The 17941-nt window shown below is 38.6% G+C and overlaps 1 protein-coding gene across 1 annotated transcript in view; it reads left to right on the top strand.

Moving 5' to 3' along the window:
- The first annotated feature begins 390 nt into the window (after nucleotides 1-390).
- Nucleotides 391-17941, top strand: part of CEP295 (centrosomal protein 295) — a 36430-nt gene continuing 18879 nt past the window's right edge. The window contains exons 1-14 of the mRNA XM_032207592.1: nucleotides 391-615; nucleotides 1191-1324; nucleotides 2264-2464; nucleotides 3581-3705; nucleotides 4531-4624; nucleotides 5196-5309; nucleotides 6638-6778; nucleotides 9165-9348; nucleotides 10996-11163; nucleotides 12298-12522; nucleotides 13752-13858; nucleotides 15168-15380; nucleotides 16215-16312; nucleotides 16437-17496. Of these exons, the coding sequence (XP_032063483.1) occupies nucleotides 1217-1324; nucleotides 2264-2464; nucleotides 3581-3705; nucleotides 4531-4624; nucleotides 5196-5309; nucleotides 6638-6778; nucleotides 9165-9348; nucleotides 10996-11163; nucleotides 12298-12522; nucleotides 13752-13858; nucleotides 15168-15380; nucleotides 16215-16312; nucleotides 16437-17496 (2838 nt within the window). The 5' untranslated portion in view covers nucleotides 391-615; nucleotides 1191-1216. The remainder of the gene's footprint in view (nucleotides 616-1190; nucleotides 1325-2263; nucleotides 2465-3580; nucleotides 3706-4530; nucleotides 4625-5195; nucleotides 5310-6637; nucleotides 6779-9164; nucleotides 9349-10995; nucleotides 11164-12297; nucleotides 12523-13751; nucleotides 13859-15167; nucleotides 15381-16214; nucleotides 16313-16436; nucleotides 17497-17941) is intronic.

Below are 17941 nucleotides of genomic sequence, written 5' to 3'. Positions count from 1 at the left end.
GCGCGGAGGGCCAGAGCCGCCGGGGCGCCGCGTTTCCCGCCGCGCCCGCGCTGATTGGCTGGCTGGCGGCGAGCGGCGGCGGCCGGCGGGTAGGTGCGGGGGGCTGCGCACTAATGGCGGCGGTGGGCGGGTGGGCAGTTGAGGGGAAGTTCTCTCCTCCTTTGCCTCACTTCCCCTCAGCGCGACGTGCTCCAGCTGCCCAGGTCCCAGCTCCCAAGGGCTGGAGAGGGTCCCAGGCAGAATTACGGCGAGAGGGGGGAGGTCTCAAGGTCTCCTGGTCTCCCTGGAGGCGTTGCCGAGAAACCAGGCTGGGTTTAGCCGCTGGGTGTGCTCTGGGTGCCCTGTGCGGCCGTTGGGGTCCGACTTTGGTCACAGCCTGCGAGAGAGGGGCCTGCCCATGGCAGGGGTTGGACGAGGTGATCTGTAAAGATCCCTTCCTACCCCAACTGCTCTGTGATTCCCAATATTAAATCCTGTTTTGATTTGCACTCGAAATTTTCCTTCCTTAATCCAACAACTCAGTAAGGGATGGCTAACAGGCGCCACAGTCCTCACTTTACCATGTAGCAAACTTGGGATTCACAGGCTCAAAAACCCGGTGTTAATATCTTATAGGTAATTATTGTGTTTTTCCATCTCACCTGATTGCTTCAGTTATTTATGTTACTAAAAAGTGTATTTATTTCTAACAATTACTTATTCGTGTTACTGAAAAGTTTCCAGGTGTAACACTACCTCATGATGGTGTTAGTGCTACCTGGATTGTGCACTGTGAAAACATCTTTGATTTTTATAACAAAACTATCTTTTAGAAGGTTTTATTTGTTTGTTTCAGGACAGTGTTTTCACGGATGAAAATACCTAAAGATCAATAGAAATGTATTTATTTTTTATTTAGTAGAGTGACTTTAGGGCAGGCTACGTATCAGGCTGAAAAAAAGTTTGTTTTTTTTTTTTCTTCTGTCTGTGTGGAAAAAATGGAAATAATAATTGTGAGGAAAATGGGAAATGTTCTGCAAAACCAACAGATCCAGGTTCCACAGTAAAACCTACTGGCAAATATAATTTGAACTGGCTGCTTAAGAAAACTCGCACAAAAAACTGTGAACGAGATTATGGCAATATTTTTTTTATAGCTGTCTTTGCTTATATCACTTATGCTCAAATTTCTGCTTTTCATGTTCTTGTAGAAGTTGATTGTTTGGTGTTCCCAAAAATGAAGAGAAAAGTGGCCAAAGTTGGGAAGTTGAGGCTTAGTCCTAATGAAGAAACCATGCTTCTGAAAGAAGAATACGAAAGAAGAAGAAAACTGAGGCTACAGCAAGTATGCCCCTATTTTTTTCAAGTTGTCTATTTCGTTTAAAGATGTAACAAATAATTTTGGAAAATCAACCTAATTTTACTTCATATAAGCTAACTTTTTGCAGTGTAGTAACATTGGGTTTATATTTAGCTTGTGGAGTAGTTTCAGTTGTCATGTTCATTTGCTAGTAAACAGGTATTTTTCTTATGATACTGTGTCTGTTAGGTTCATACAGGCCTTTGTTCCAGAACCTCTTCATCCCTGCCAGCTTCACCGTATCTATCTTTTTAGTTTGTTTTTATGTATCAACATAGAGATACCTCTTTTAACTGATGTGTTAGACAGCAGTAATGGAGAAGAAATAAGCCACTTACGGCAAATACAAACCTAGTTTTCTACTAGATCAACTAAATTGTTAGTGTCACAGCTCTTAATGGTTTAAATATTGCACCTTTTAGAATTACCTGTCTGTTCCTCATCTTATGTTCTATTTCTGTTATGCTGTGCTGCTGTTAGGACACAAGGTTATTTTTCCATTTCTTTTTACTTTTTACCCCTTAGCCTTCCACTGTGCTATTCTCCGAGGCATTAATTTAGCAGTATAATTGCCATTTCTCTTTAGAGTGTGTTGCATCATAATGAGAGTTTAATAAATTAATGTGTTGTATTTTTGGCAAGAAGTATATTTCAAACAGTTATTACACTTAGTTTATCAGCTGTGTGTTGCTCTCTCACGTTAAGTAAAACTTTTAACTTTGAGATTAAATTTAGTATATGATACTGATTTTGGAAAAGGGTAATGGCAACTTTAAAGTATTTTCTGAACAGATTTTTTTTTTAATGTATCTTTCCATCTAATCTTCAGTTACAAGGAGGGAGCGTGTATTGTGGAAGTAATTGCTGCAAAAAACACTGTGCTTTTACTAAGTTACTGACAAAACATAAATGCTATTTCTACAGGTTAGAGAGCAGCAGAAGTACATTGCCTTACAGATAAGACAGAAAGTAAAGCAAAAGAGGGAAGAACAGCTGCATCAGTTGGAGGAGGCATTAAGAGCTGAATGGCAGAAAGAACAAGATGAGAAGATAAAGGCCTTAGAAAAACTGTTTTTATCAAGCTTAAGAGCTGTTGGTGAGGGTCATCGACAAGCCAAGGAGAACGTAAGTACACAGCTGAATGTTGTCACAGATATGCCTTGGTATTTTAGAAATAACAAGGTTGCATTTTTTTATATTCCTGTTTCTTAGAGTCCTAATATTTGGAAGGTAGAAATGTTTAAAATGCTTAAATGTTTACATGTGTTTTCTTTGCAGATACTTATCCATGAGACCATGCATGATGACAAGGAATATAAACTTTTTATTGGGAAAGATTTATAGCCCCATTGTTGCTGGATGGAAACTCTTAGACATCTAAACATGAATAGCCTATTTAATTATTTTTAGAAGCTTGTTTAAGAGTCTGCATGATTTTGTCTGTTTTTTTTAATTAGTTTTGTACAGTCTTAATACTGCATTAAGTACTCCAGTAGTCCAATCTGCTGAGGCTTTTGCTGTGCAAACTCCTAAGTTGTGTGTACAATATCACATTTGCTTATGTGATACTGTGTATTAAGATAATAATTTGTTCAAATTGCACATGGTGAGTTGTCCCAAATATGCCAGTAAACATAGTAACTTTGTTTCTCTACTATCTAATAGTTTCTATGCTTAAGAAGATGAACTTTTTTTTCTTCAGTGACTTAAAAGGTCTCAGTAAGGAATTCAGAGGCTTTTGCACAGATTGTGAACTGGCGTCACTTAATTCTGCAACTGCAAACTGTTTTCACCTCAAAACTGTAATTTGTGTAGGCCTAATTTGAGGGGTCGCTGAGGTTGTTTGGTGAAAATCTGTAGATTTGCATTGATAGGCAATTGTAATTAATGGCTGAAAGATAGTAAGGTGCTGTTGCTGTACAGTTTAATCAGCATTTAAAATGTTGAAGTATCTTTATATTACTGTCTTCATAAAGAGATGCAGAGAGAAGCTAAGGTTTCCACATCAATCTTTGGTTCCATTGGCTGAGGAATATGGCAAACTTACTGCTGTTGGTGGTAGACAAGAAGAGAATACAGGAGATAGAGAAGAAAAAGTGATTATCTGGAGGATTTTTACTCTGATATAATAGAAGGGAATCTCAGGCTTTTGATTCTTACCAGCAATAATTTAATTTGAAATATAACACTGATAGTAGGAGGAGTAAGTCCTGGATTAATCACATGCAATATTTTATTAAGGAACCTGATTTAGAAGCTCTGGCAAAGCAAGCAGAAGAAAGGAAGCAAAGAGCAGAGAAGAGACATAGGAAAGCCTTGAAAGAGCAGAAGTTCCAAAAAGAGAAATTACTTCATGAGCAAACCCGGTATGCAGTAGATATTGGGTTTCATTAGGCATGGAGTGTGCTTCATGGTGTTACGTGGTGAAAGGCAAAAATCACAATGATTGTTTGCAGCTTTTTAATTTTGATTTGTGTGTGTGTGTGTGTGTGTTAAAGGGTATCAGCTTGTGGACAAACCCATGGATTTTGATAAAACTTTGTAGTTTTAAAGCCAGGATCCCCATGTCAAGTACACAAGTTGATCTGGTCAACTCTCAATGGCCAGGGAGCCTGTCACCTCTGTATTACTATTTTCAGTCCAGGTTATTGGCAGCTACTTGGTGACAGGTGAAATGAGATGTTCTTAGTCCAGCTCTTGATGGAAAGTTACTCCTTTGAAAAAAGGACCTATTGCATTTGACACCGTCTTCCTTGTCTCTTTAAGGAAAAAAAAAAAGGCACAAATTGGTCCAAACTTGGGCTGACATGAAAAATAAATCGTGTACTCTTGGGGATAGCTGAGCTTGAGTAGAGTTGACACCTATTGATTAAATACTTAGCTTTGTGCACACTTCAGTGATTAAAATATGTTGAAGTGATGCAGAGCTTTCTGAAAAGCAGGATTTTGCTTTGATCCAGAGAAGCTCACGTGTTATTAATGTTTTTGCATTACTTCAAAAGTTAATTTTTCAGTTCTGCCTTTCAGTATAAGTTCTGTTGACTCTTCAGTGTGCTTCCCCATCCCTGTCTCTCAATAATTAAATGGAGTCAATGATTATATTTTTAGGCTTGCCTTTTATTTTACACAGTGCTGTCATTGTTGCTTGAATTATTTTTCCTCCTCTCTCTCTCTCCCCATTTATTTACTAGACGAATAAATGCACGCAAGCATGCTCTGGATGTGGAAAGAGAAAGGGCAGCAAAAGTTGCAAGCCTACCACCTCCTCCGCCCCATCCTCTTGAGGTACGTATCCACGATGATCAAAAAACACTTTTTTCAGCGAGATTATGGAAAATGCTCTTTTCTCTGATCATCTAATAAACTGGAAATAATATGTTTGGAGTTCCATAAGCGAAGTCTGTACTTGAGAAATGTTATTTTGCTGTTATGCATAATTATATTATGGATCTGTGCTTGCCCTGCTTTGAGATGGATGTGTCAGCTGTTGTAAGTGGGTTTTGTATTTGTACATTAAAGCTCAAGTGCTTTTGTGTTGAGGTAATGCTATTGAAACAGGGAGGCAGAGCTCTGTGCTGAATGTCAATTTGTGCAGAGATGTTCGCTGTAGGCAGTGAGATGCTCTCAGTCATTAAGCCCTCTGGGTATTCCTTGGGCTGCTGTGATTAATTATTAATTGTATGCAAATATTGAAATGACATAATGTTTTCAGGAGTGAATTTAGTGTTTGTTTTTAATTTTTAGCTTTCTTCTGTTACTAATTAAAGTATGGAACTCATTTCTCTTTCATTTAGTTGCTTTGTCAGAGACACCTGTTCTGTGATACGGCTGTACTTATTTCTACTTTTCTTTCTAGAATTTTGAAGCAAAAAAGATTCCTGCAGTGAAGGCCTATGGTGCTGGCAACTTCTCCATCACACGTTACCATATTTCAGAACCTTATGTGGATAGAGAAATGGATGGAGAACAGGTGATTAAGTGTTTGTGACGTATGCATCCGTGTATCTTTATATTGCACATCGTGTGTGGCTATCAGATATCAGCAGGTCAGCTTCCTAGAACTTGTTTAACAATAGAAACTTGTATAAAGCAGCCTTTATATGAGTTAATAATCAGAATCCTAGCTGATGGGAACTTCTGAGGACTGTTTTGTGTTCAATTGTTGCCAGGATCACTCCTCACACTTTTTGCAATGTGAGTAGACCTCTGAATGGAGGTGAGTTCACAAGACTGGCATGTTAGGGCACTGCAGTCTTCTGCTTTGTGGCTTATGCTAAATGAACAGTTGCAGTTGCCCTGCTTTTTTCCTCTTTTAGTTGTGTTCACCCAGTCTTTACCTCATATTCACGTTTGTCTGTTCATGCAGTCAACACTTTCAGCTTGCCAAATTGGCAAAGGTTTGATTTGAGAAAAAGAACGATGAACAGAGCTTTGCCAGGTGGAAAGGTTTACTCAGGTTCACAGTGCAAGCAGACAAAGGCTCAAGTCAGATCAGAAGAAGGGGAGGATCTGGACAAGTGAGAGATGGAGTAAGGACTTAGCTTTTAGAGGTGATCTGCTGTTTGGTTTGTCTGAGGTGAGATCACAGTCTAAATTCTTGTTTGGGATCAGCCTCTTTTAGACTAGACTCTCTACAGTCAATAAGCTTCTCTTTGTGAACGTTCTCTCTAGTGGCTTTGTTTTCATTCATGAAGTTTAAGGTTTTCTTGACCTTTAAAAGACTAGGTCTAAACAATAAGAGCAGATGCTGTGGTTCGAGCTTTATATCATAAAATTCCTAAATGTCAATCTTCTGCCTTGCTTATGTGCAACTTTTTAACTTGAGTATTTATTGAAGTGTTTGTTTTTAGTTAAACATTGCAGACTTTCTTTCTTGTTCCCAAATGAAAATGAAAAAAAAAAAAACTTCTGGCCTTCTAGTTTAGAACAAAACCATGACCACAAAAGTAGTGAATCAGTAATATTGATTACATTATTCATTTTAGCTTCTATTGTAGGAAAAACAACTGCTCTGCTATAATGAATAAATCATACAAACGATTGTCCCTAGTGGAGTTAGGAACTCGAATGCTTTGACACCTAACACTTAGCAAATGTGTAAATATGAATATATTTTTTTTCCCAAATGTATAAATACAGTTTGGTTTTGCTTGCAGTTGAGTACTATAAAACTTCCGAGAGTGTTTGTATGGCATTGTATGCCTTTTTAAAGTGGTTTTGATACAGAATTATTTATTGTTACATTGACTTTAAACTATCACAAGAGCTTGGTGGACTAAACTATTAATTGACTGCCAGCCAGATGCTCGGTTAGCTGCTGAAGAGGAAGTGAAGCGCTTGGAGGAGCTGCACAGAGAGGCAGAGAGGGAGAAAAGAGAGCAGGTTACAAAGGCCCATCTCAGAGGAAGTCATGCTTTGAAGAAGGTCCATTTGGCTCAGGTAGGCAAAGTAAACATCGTGCCTGTTTTTCACGTCAAAATGACCAGTGTTACCTAAGCTATAGGTTTCCTAAGGGGCTGTGGTTTCAGGAGGTGAATTAAATAGGGTTTTCAGAATGCTTTCAAAAAATCATCAAGCTCATCTTAATTTTGGCTCTCTGTAAGTTTATAAGGCAAGAAATCTTTTTGACAAAGATAAACTAGAAATGTTTGGAAGGAGAATAGAGACTGCAGATAATCTGTTCTTTTTTTCTTATTCAATGCCATAGCTCTTACAGGGACTATTTTTACAGCGCCTTTGTTTGAAATAAGTCTTTTTTCATTTGTTTTCATCGGCAGAGGTCAGGGTAGTCCCCTGTGTCAGTTCAATGAGAAGTAGAAATGGAATTTTTGTTTTTTAAATACAAGATAGTGTGGAAAAAAAATTCAACTTGACAAAGTTGTGAGTCCTATACTTCAGAACCTTGTTTTGCTTGTTTTTTTCGTTATACTATAAAGGTGTTCTTGAGCTGAAGTAATACCTTGTGAGCTAACTGATTGAAGTATTTAGATAATTAATGGTAGAATTAACGATAGAACTTTTCTGCCTGGAAGATCAACAAATTCAAAGTTTTAATTTCATCAACTGTTCCTACAGCCATTGTTTTTATAAACTTGTTTACTTAACAGCTGTGTGAGATCAAGGAAAAAGCATATCATGGTTTTAAATTATGACCAGAACAATGGGTACCATTTTGCAAAGCACCTGTAAGAATGTCAGTCACCCTAAATCTGACTAACGTGCTTTTGAGAAAATTGAAATCTATAGACTCATTATCAGTCCTTCTCCCTCTCTTATGTTCAGCTTATTTTACATAAATGTTTTAAATTAGTATTCAGAGCATTCAGTTGTGGGTTGGTGCTTCTCCCAGATTATTTCCTCTACCTTTGTGTCCTGCTTTTTACAAAAGGCATAAGGAGCTTTTACTACCAAAAGACAGCAAGAGATGCCAGTAAGCCTGAACTTACTCTGCCTCAACTCCAAGGACTTCTGCAGAATCTGTTAATGAAACAGTTTAGAGAGTCTTCTTCAAATAATACACTGCTTACACTTACCTAAGTGTATATGCAGTGAAAGCATATGCTTAGATATGTACCCTTCTTCCAGTGTCCTTGTTAATTTTTGAGCTGCCTCCATCTTTTTTCTTTGTTAGTTATCTGAGTTTCTATAAAGTTGCAAGAACTTCTTTTTCCACAGCTTTTTTTTTTTTAACATCTTTGTTCCTAGTGTGTCTGTATATATGCTTCAAATTTCTGGTATTACTACATCTTGTCATTCATGCATGTTTTTTTTTCTGTGTCTGAAAAACTTTAAGACAGAAGTCAGATGAAATAACAGCATGTGGAATGTGTAAGAATGCACCATGTGTATTTATATCTAAGAGGAAAGAAAATTCAGTCACTGTCTGAAGTGCAGAGATCATGTTTGTGCTGACATGAGCTGGTACAAATGCTGATAGTCTGTCTTCAAATCCATACTTGGATTCAAATTGGGTGTCTTTGCAGTTATGCTCAATCTGTTGTTGGTGTAAAATTTGTTCTATTAAATGTGTGTACAGGAGAGGAAACTGTTCAATACTGTTTTATATTGATTGTGGGCATACCACTTCGTTATCATATTGTACCCAAAGCTTGTGCTGAATAAAATTGAGCTTCATCATGACTTTATCATGGCACATCTCAAAGTATCTATGAGATTCTCAGAAATTATTAATATTTCTTATGAAAAGCCAACAGACTTTTTTTTTAATTTTTGGAAAAAAATCAGCATAGTTACTTTAAATTAAGGTTCTGCTAGTGTAGAAATCTGGAAATATTGATGTTATTTTCCTTAAGAAGTAAAAGCAACTGTTGGGAAGGGATTTTCTACTTAGAAGCTTGTGACAGTGACAGACAACACAAATCTCTCAAACACGGCTTCCTGTGTTTAATTGAGATATGATTGGCCCTAAATGAGGCTTTTTAAAAATAGCTTTAATGTGTCATTGTGCTGCACCAAGAATATTAGCTTACTTTAGCAACTCTTATTTTTAAGTACCATATACTAACAAAAATAGCTTATTGAAGGAAATACTCCTTTACTTCAGGAAACAGATTTAATTCTGTTTAGGAAAGTTGGCCTACAGTGTACAATTCAGCTCTTCATTTAACATTAGATCTTTTAGGTAGTGTGTGTTTGGCTGTGTTTAAAATGTCTTCCCCTGAGAAATGAACCTGCTCCCTAGAACAAAATTAGCTAAATGTTTAGAATTAAACTTTGTGGTAACCAAATTGGAAGTATTTTATCAGTCCTGACATACAGCTGTCCAAATGTTGACACAAAATGTTTCTCACCCCTTTCCTTGAAGGACAGGGAAAGGATACTGAAAGAACTTGAACAAATGCAGAACATGGATCGGATGCGCAGGAGGCAGAGGGTGGCGCAGATGCCACCGCAGCTTTTTGTACCCGCATACAAACGGATGGAAATAAAAGATGACTGGCAGAGGGAGCTGGAGTTTGCCTTTGAAGATATGTACAGTGAGGACAGGCGTGAGTAGTTTGTGGGAGGCTGCTGCAGCTGCCTGTTCTGGGCACAGCAAGTAGCGGGGCTCTGCGTTTATTCCTGGTGGATGCACACTTGCAAACCAGGATTACGTACTGTACACAGCAGTACGTAGAACACAGCACTGTGCAGTACACACAAATATCACAAATTGGCTCATTCTGTTCCCTGCTCTGGCTGAACAGGCTGAAGGCTACTTCATGGGAAATGTCTGTACGTACAGTACAGATCTCTGTAGCAATTGGTCTCTCCCCAGACATACACATCCCTGAGGTTTCCAGCCCTGCGTGTACATACACCTTCTATCTCCCCCCTAAATCCCCCAGAAACGGGTCTTAATTACCCAGTCAGTCCAGAACTGATTAAAGACCCTCTAGCCCTCCAGTTACCTTGCATGTGCACGCGTGCCCTGTTATCCTCAATCTGTGCTATGGATCCCTCACAAAGGTGGTTTTAGAAGCTCATCGTACCCAGCAGCTGGCCCTGGATCCTCAGCCTCCCCACTTGCTGGCTCCTGGGCATGCAAACAGCTGAGGCTTTCTGCTCTGCTCCAGTTAGTGATACACAGACCCCCCGTATGTGCAAATATAGGCACCCACTATGAATGCCTGCAGTAACTGACTGTAAATACCTAGGCTATCCAGTAGATACCCTCAGTTGTCTGTCAAAGAAATGCATGTGTGTGTGCCAGCATGTTTCTAAGTTGAGCCTGAGCCTCCTGCAATCTCCCCTGTAGCTGGCTTGGATCTCCTGATCCTACAATAGCCAAGTTGTAAACCCTCTGTCCTTCCCAGGCTTTCCAAGCCTCTTGCTGTTCTCCCTGGCTAGTCTGGCTTGCTGTTTGCTAGTCATTGCACACTGGTACATATGCCCATGTAATATGCATACTTTCTTGTTTACACTCCACTTTCTGTCTGTTACGCACCCATACATGTGCACGCATGCAAAGTAGAGAGTTCCTCACATGGGAAAACAGATAAAAATGGGATTTAGCAAGAAGACAGGACAGGCTGCCAGAAACCAGGCTGTGCAACATCAGACCAGTGTACTCACTGGCCCCTTTTATGCTCTTATTCCTCTGTTTTCTCCTAAGACTTGTTAATCCTTCCCTTTCCCTGCTTTTTTTTCCCTAACTCTCTATAATAAGTCTAGTACAATATTAAGGTGCTCTTCCCATGTGTCCCACACCCCTTGTAGGCAGTAACCCTCAGTCAATAAGGAGATCCTGAATCCTCTCCCATGGATTCATTTTCCAGGATTTTGCACCTGGACCATGGGGTTGATGGCTCCCATGTGACAGCCCCATGAACAGCCAGGTCAGGGTGCTCCTTTTTTCTGATGAGTTTGCTGGGATTCTCCTGCAATGCTTTTTGCACGGAGACGAGCCTTTTATTTTAAAACCTTTTATATTGAAACACTTAAAATATTCTACTGGAAAACACTGTAGAAGTTCTGAATTAAAAAGACCTAATGATCTAAATAGTATTAAATTTAAAGGTCTTCTATTTTGGGGGGTAAAAGTAGTTGAATTAAACATGTTGTGAAACAAATCGATGTTGGAATTTCTCAGTGTCTTGCGGTGTTTGCTTTTTATTCTGATTGGCCGTTTTTTGTGGTTGTGTTCCTTTAATTAGAAATGAAAGGAGACCTGATTTTGCAGTTTGAGCCACAACCTTTGCCAACCCCTTCTGATAGATCTCAAGATAATGATCTCGATCTCTCTTTGGAGCAAGAATCTGCTTGTGACAATCGACAAGAATCAGAACAGATGACAGAAGGGGAGGTCCCTGATGAATCAGAAAGTAAGGCTTTCAAATGTTAACTTAGTCTTTTTGATTTTATGGTAGAAGAAAAGAGATTGCAATTTGATATATTAAATGAATTAACTTTAGATTTAGCTAAAATGTGTAAGTACTAAAATGCTCTAACAACTATGAAATATTTCAGAATTAAGTGAATTATGATGTTTGTCATGGATGATAATATTCTAACAAACACTCCATGCCTGGAAGTGTTCAAGGCTAGGCAGGATGGGGTTTTGAGCAACCTGGTCTGGTGGGAGGTGTCCCTGCCCATGGCAGGGGGTTGGAGCTGGGTAGGCTTTGAGGTCCCTTCCAACCCAAACCATTCTGTGACTCCGTGATTCTATAAATTCTATAAAATACAAATTTAAAATAGAAGTGTGAGTTCTTTTCTAATATTCTTTGGTTTGTTAATATACTGAGAATAATTCTAATTGATGTAAGAACTATACTTTTAATAGCTGTGATAGTTCCTTTATAATTACCCCAAATGGTGGGATGGCACTGCTATATGAACTTAAACATGTTTTGTGTGCTTTGAACTATTAGTCCAGTGAGTAGCTGTGTTGAAGTTTGACTTTGTGAGAAAGTCCACTTACTGTATGTCCTTTATGCTCAGGTTTGTGATCGAGTTGCTTCATCTTGTGAGTAGGCCCCAATAATTGCATGTAGTGTGTGTGTACTCTTTGCTTGTGGCATCAACAGGATAATGCAATGTGAACGAGGTGTGTTAGTGAACATCGCTGTGTGCCCAAGCATTTTTTCCATGTCCCTCTGTTGGCATTATCCATATTTTGGTCTGTGATGCATTATGGTGCCAGAGGTAATGCACAGGAGGGGGTGGAAGCATACAGACTAGGAGAATAGTGCTGCTGGCTTCTGCAACAGTGGAATTTGGGCTTAATATTACTCTGAGGTAGTGCAACTGGCTGAGCCCTCCTTTCATAGCATCCTGAGACAAATTGCTGCTTCTTTCTTTCAAGTAAGAGAAAATACTTGTTAAGCCTTGACAACTTGACAGTATAGCTGAGCTATTTGTCCAGTTGTGTGAGCAATTTAAAAAAATAAAGATTTTTTGCTTTCTATGATGTGAGGAGTCATTACCCCAAACTTAAAGGTTTATATTCCTTACAGAACACGAAGAGGCAAAAACTCACCAATCTCAATCAAAACTTGCCTTAAAGAAGTTGCTGAACAAGATTAGAAGCCAAAAAGAGGAATGGACATCAAAAAATGAGAGAGAGATTCCAAGTGAAGTTGAGACTATTGAATCTGGCACAATTCCTAGTGAGGAGAGACAGCTCTGTGATGTAGAACTTGACCGTGAGCAACACAAAAATTCAGTATGTGAAGCCGAAGGTATGTAGTATGTACTTAAATCTAAACATGTTGTGTAGGAACAACAAGATCTATGAGGGTGGACTGTAATAAAGTTGTTTAATGAATTTTTCAGTAGTGGTATTTTATCATGGTTCTAGAGAGTAAAGTTCTTTTATCTCTGCCCTTGTTTTATAGATTCATTGAAAACACAAAAGGGGAGAGGTTTTTGCTTATTTATTCACCTTGCCCATAAAAATCTGTTGGGAGGAAAGATGTCTAAATACCTTTATCTTGTAAATCTTGCCCAAATTTTTGTCACACTTGGTGTTGCCATGTTTTAAAAGGCAACCAAGAGGAGAATTCTCAGTGCAAAATTGTTCACTGAAATTCCATACCCGTTAAATCACAAGAACTGAATGCTTCAGAGATTCACAGCTAGAAGTGCTACAGACAAGCATGAAGTGATGTGTCTGTAGTGATGTATTTTTCCTGGGCTCAAGGCACCACTCCAGACGGCCCCAGGGTAAAACAGGAATTTACAGCAGTCCAATGTTCCATTTTGTTTGGTAGCCCAAGCAGTTTGGGTTCCTTTTTGTTCTTGGCCTGTGCTCTTTTGTTGCTGAAACTGGTGAATTTGTATGCTAAGTGTGATTTTTTTTTGAAGTCTATTAAAGTGATTTTTTTTCTTTTTCTACTTTGATAAGGTGCTTGCTGTGGTTTTGTTTTAAATAAGCTTAAGTGCTTTAGTTCAGTCATGTACGTGGATACACCAGCGTAATTCCAGGGGACTGGAAAGTGTAGCAAGAGTTAAAACGTGCCTCTGCTGAAGACATGCTGCTATTTGAAGTACAGGATGAAAATTTGCTTTTTGTGCAGCAGCTAAATATTAGATCACTTTCCCAGAGACTGCCAGTTTTAGATCCTCTTTTTTTTTCCCCTAAGAAGTTACTGCTTTTTTTCCCTCGGGATGATCTTGCTATTAGGCTATCAAGTTATCTGATTAGAAACTATCTTCAATCCTGTTGGAGCCGGGCCATTATTTATATTCAACAAAGGCACGTGATAAAGGGCCATTAATGGCTTAAATAATACAAAACCTGATTTTTCCAGCTTATGGAGGTGGGCAGAGTGGGATGAAGATGGTCATCTTGTCAAGACCTGCTTGTGCATTTTTGTTTAGAGAGTTAGGGAAACTGTAAAGCAAGATGTAAACATGATCCAAAACTCTTTCTGACTGCATTTACAGTTAAATAACATATATATTTTAGACTCTGTGGAAACATTGGAACATACAGCTGCAGCTGAAAGTTCAATTCTGATCCATCCTCAAGAACAAGCAGCTAAAATTCGAATGGAAAATGAGAGAAAGAAGTTGGTAAGTGTATGTATGTGTACTTTTCTTGTCTTAGTTATGATGTAAAAAGTGATTTACAGAAGATGTTTCAGCTTATAATGCTGTGATAGGCTCTTTTAACATGCTATGAACATTTAAATGAACTTCTAATGAGAATTCCAATTGTAGATTAATACCTTTTTGGCTTAGGGAAAATGTAGCCAACAATACACAACTTTGAAAATCTGTGTAACAATATTGGAAAGTCTCTGGGATTGTTTAGAGTGACAGGAAAATTTTACAGATTATTGTGTTTCCTAGCTAATTTAAAAAAATTGAATGCAAAAAGTCTTCTGTATCTATATGAATGCTACGTTATATTTAGAAAATAATAGCTTTGTTCATTATATAAAGTGTATACGTAATAGATACATCTCATTATATTTTCAGTGTATTGTAGTGGTGGTTTAGTCATTAAAAATAAGTTAAAATTCAGGTCCTAGTTAAATTGTAGAGTTAAAGTTCAGAAATTCAGGAAACATTTGTCAACATAGTGTTCTGTTAGAGGTGTGTGTGTGTGGGAGAGTAACGAAACTTTCCCCAAGGATCTGCTGCTTTAACATCTGTTTTCTCCCACTGTGGATCTGTGCAGGTGTATTTATTTCCGTGTCTGCATTAACTGTTCTCAGGTCTACCTTTTCCTCAGGTTGCTCTTCCTCACATCCCCATTCAGACCCTGCCACTATAAATTGTTGTCCACCTCATCTTTGTCAGTGCTTTGAAATTTTTCTTCACTTCCATTCTAAAATGATATGTGCTGTTGCTCCCTGTGGATAGAAGTGATTTGTAGATGAAAGATACTCGGAAAGAGAATAAAAATAAACAAAACACTTCAGAGATCTATGGAGTGCTCTTAAACTGGTTATACATTAGCAATTTAAAAAATTTCGTTAGACTCAAATTAACATTTAAATGCACTGAAATCTTGATGAAAAGCTCTATAAAATGCAAAATAGGCTTCTGAATACAGTTTAAAAGAAGGACTTCCTTTGCAACCTCTGGAAAATTATAATTTATCTTGAATGATTACATTTTGATTTTTATCCATTCTGTTAATGGGTAGATGAAAATAGCACAATAACTAACAGTCCCTGAAACTGTTTGAAATACCTAGCCAGGCAACTAAAAGTATTCTAATAAACTGGAATTATTTTTGAAGGCCTCCTACAATTTGGAAAAGCCTGTCATATATAAGCAATAAAATTTCTGGTACAAGTTGCAAGTTGGAGCAAAGTTTTGTGTGTGGGGGGGGTGTTTTTTTCCTCAAGTTTTGTACATTTTTTTTCAATAGATTGAGCAAATAGAGCAACAGAAACAGGAACAGCTGGCCTTGCTAAAGCAAATCGAAGACAAGAAAGCACGTTTGGAGGCTGATCTTCTGAAGCTCCAAATGCAAACCTGTTTGGAGGAGGCTAAGAACAAAGAGGAGGAGGAAGAGAAAGGTCAGCCAGTACAAAGCTGCAGCGTTCCTTCTCCAGATCAACCAAAGAAAGTGGAACAGGAGGTGAAGAATTGTAGAAAGTTGTGTGTGTGTGAATTATTTTTTTTTTTATTTGACAAGAATCGAGAGCACCAATAGCTAGTTTTAAATTCTGTCGGTCAAGACCTTGTTTTTATTCCTTAGGCCATGAATCAGAAGAAGCTCTTATACATAAAGACCACAACTTTCTTTGTCTAATCTAGAGCTTCTGCTTCCCATGATACCAGATAAACACTTTGAATGTTTGCTTATCTTTGCATAGTTCTGGGCACAGCAAGTATGTATAGAATACCTGCTAGGAAAATCTGATTAGAGTTGTATAATGATGATACATGAACAAATATCCTTCTTTTTGAAGGAAAAAAAGTCTTAGGAAAAAAGTAAAGAAAAAAAGCACCTACACCTTTTTGTCTTTGTCTAAATCCTAAACAGCTACTTAAATGAAAGGATGTTTATTGTGGATATTGAAGGAAAGTAGCTTTTATTTTTTTTTATTTTTTAAAATTTTGAACCATTTGAACAATGTTTGTTCTTCAAAGAATCTGTTTGCCTTATAAAAGCAAACATTAGATCGTTGCTCCCTCACTTTGCAACTGGGTACAGTTACCTCCCTGAGCTAAGCACGCTGACTTTAATGGTATATGCTAGACTTGCCAAGAGACTGTAGCTGTAGGCCACGTGTTCCAAAAACTGCTTTAACTTCAGTGCCTGAGGCTGAAATCTCACAGACTTCAAGTGGTGGTACAGAGAGGTTTCTGTAGACCTGGGAAAACAAAGATTCAGTTTAAGATTGTTGCCTTAACAGTTTTCTGTGAGTTATTTGTATACTTCTACTTAAAATTATTCAATTTCAATTAGTCTGGAAGTACTGCTGTGTCAGAAACTAGAAGCCCTAGAGAAGACAGCCATTTACAGATGATCCGTAATTATCAACAGCGTCTTCTACAGCAAAATAGGTAAATTACTTTACAAAATGCAAGTTCTGACTTCTCTGCTTCAAAATAATTTAAATTGCTTTGATTATTGAAAATGCTAGTCTTTGCACCTGTCTGGAAATACTAATGTCTTCTGTGTGTTTAGGCTGCACGAACAAACAATTGAAGAAGCCAGAAAGCATCTACAGGAGTATCAGAACAAACTGAAGGAAAGATACTCAGCTGCTTCTGTAACACCTTCAAGCTCTGTGGAAACAAAATCAATGCTGAAGCCTGTCTTAGAGGCAGTTCTACAGAGGCAAAGAGTGCAACGGACACAGCACCAGTCCCCTGAACAAGTTCATGCAGAAGACCATGCACGGTCACCACCTGTTTTTTCCAACCTATCTAACGTTCCTGAAAGCACATCATCACAAAACCACGAGGAGCAAACGCATCATGTTTGTCCTGGTAGACATGCACAGCTTCTAGAAACGTCAAAATTGCAGTATGGAGAGTTTAACTTGCCATGGAGCTGTCCTTCACAGGAACCAGTGTGCCTGTTGGAAACCTCCCCTGATCAGGCCAGAGAGCCGTCTCCGTTCCGGTTACCGTCAGCCGTAGTGACACGAGATGTTACTGCAGTCAGAACACAAACAGAAGCACATGTACAGCACGTTAGGTTTGCTTTGCCTGCAGAGGATTCCTCCGAGCCTTCAGAAGCAGAGCACTTTCAGGAATCATCTCAGGTGATGTCTGACCACCAAACAGAAACAGAAGCTGTAGAAGAGCCTCCACTCACAGCACCCCTTACGCCAGCCACAGGATCTCATGTGGTGCAGGCAGCCACAGCTGATTTTTCGGCAGGTCAGCAGGGGTCTGTAGGGAGCACCACCAAAACAAGCCTCGAGCCCACCGCTCGTACTGAACCTGTGACTTCATCTCATGAAGAAGGCGTTGAGGAATTTTTGACATCCAAAAGTGGAGAGGCATCTTTGTTAAATTATTCTGGAATACTGAATTTAAGGGATAGGATGTTGGCCTCATCAGAAAGCATCCAGGCTCAGCAACGGTATTTGAAAGAATTGCAGGAGCAGCTAGATGCACAAAGAGAAGCTCTTCTTTCTCGACGGAAAATACAAGAGCAACTACTACAGAAGCAGGATAAATTGAAGGAACAGATGCAGAGAAAACAAGAGGCTTTTAAAGAATTTCTGAACAAGCAGGTAAGCTTTATAAATGCTTTGCATGGTGAGTCGTCTAGTAGATAATAAAGCTTTAGGGTGAATGGTAGGATCCTGTAATGAAAATTTTAATTAGGACTTGTGATTTGTGAACTGTAGATCTTTCCCATAACTTCTTATTTCGAGAAGTTTCTTTTTATGTGTACGTATTCAGGAAATGTTTTCATAGTTGCACTCCTGACTTGTGATTTTGCTCATTTCTGGGTAATGGCAGAAAAAGGCAAGTTTATTTTTGAGTTTATTTTTGAGCTAATGAAGCTCCTTTTGCCCTTTCTTAGCCTGAAGCCATCTTAGAAAAATAACTGTTTCCTTGAGCCTTGCTATTGCAGTCTTCATACAGTTAAAATTCCTGAACTCAGGAGTGGAAAAGTACAAACAGACTTTTAAGGAATTATTCCTCTTAAAAATGCTGATTATTCTAATAAAA

Source organism: Aythya fuligula, chromosome 1 (genome assembly GCF_009819795.1).
Source record: "Aythya fuligula isolate bAytFul2 chromosome 1, bAytFul2.pri, whole genome shotgun sequence".
Taxonomy (NCBI): domain Eukaryota; kingdom Metazoa; phylum Chordata; class Aves; order Anseriformes; family Anatidae; genus Aythya; species Aythya fuligula.
This window is presented reverse-complemented; position numbering and strand designations above follow the sequence as displayed.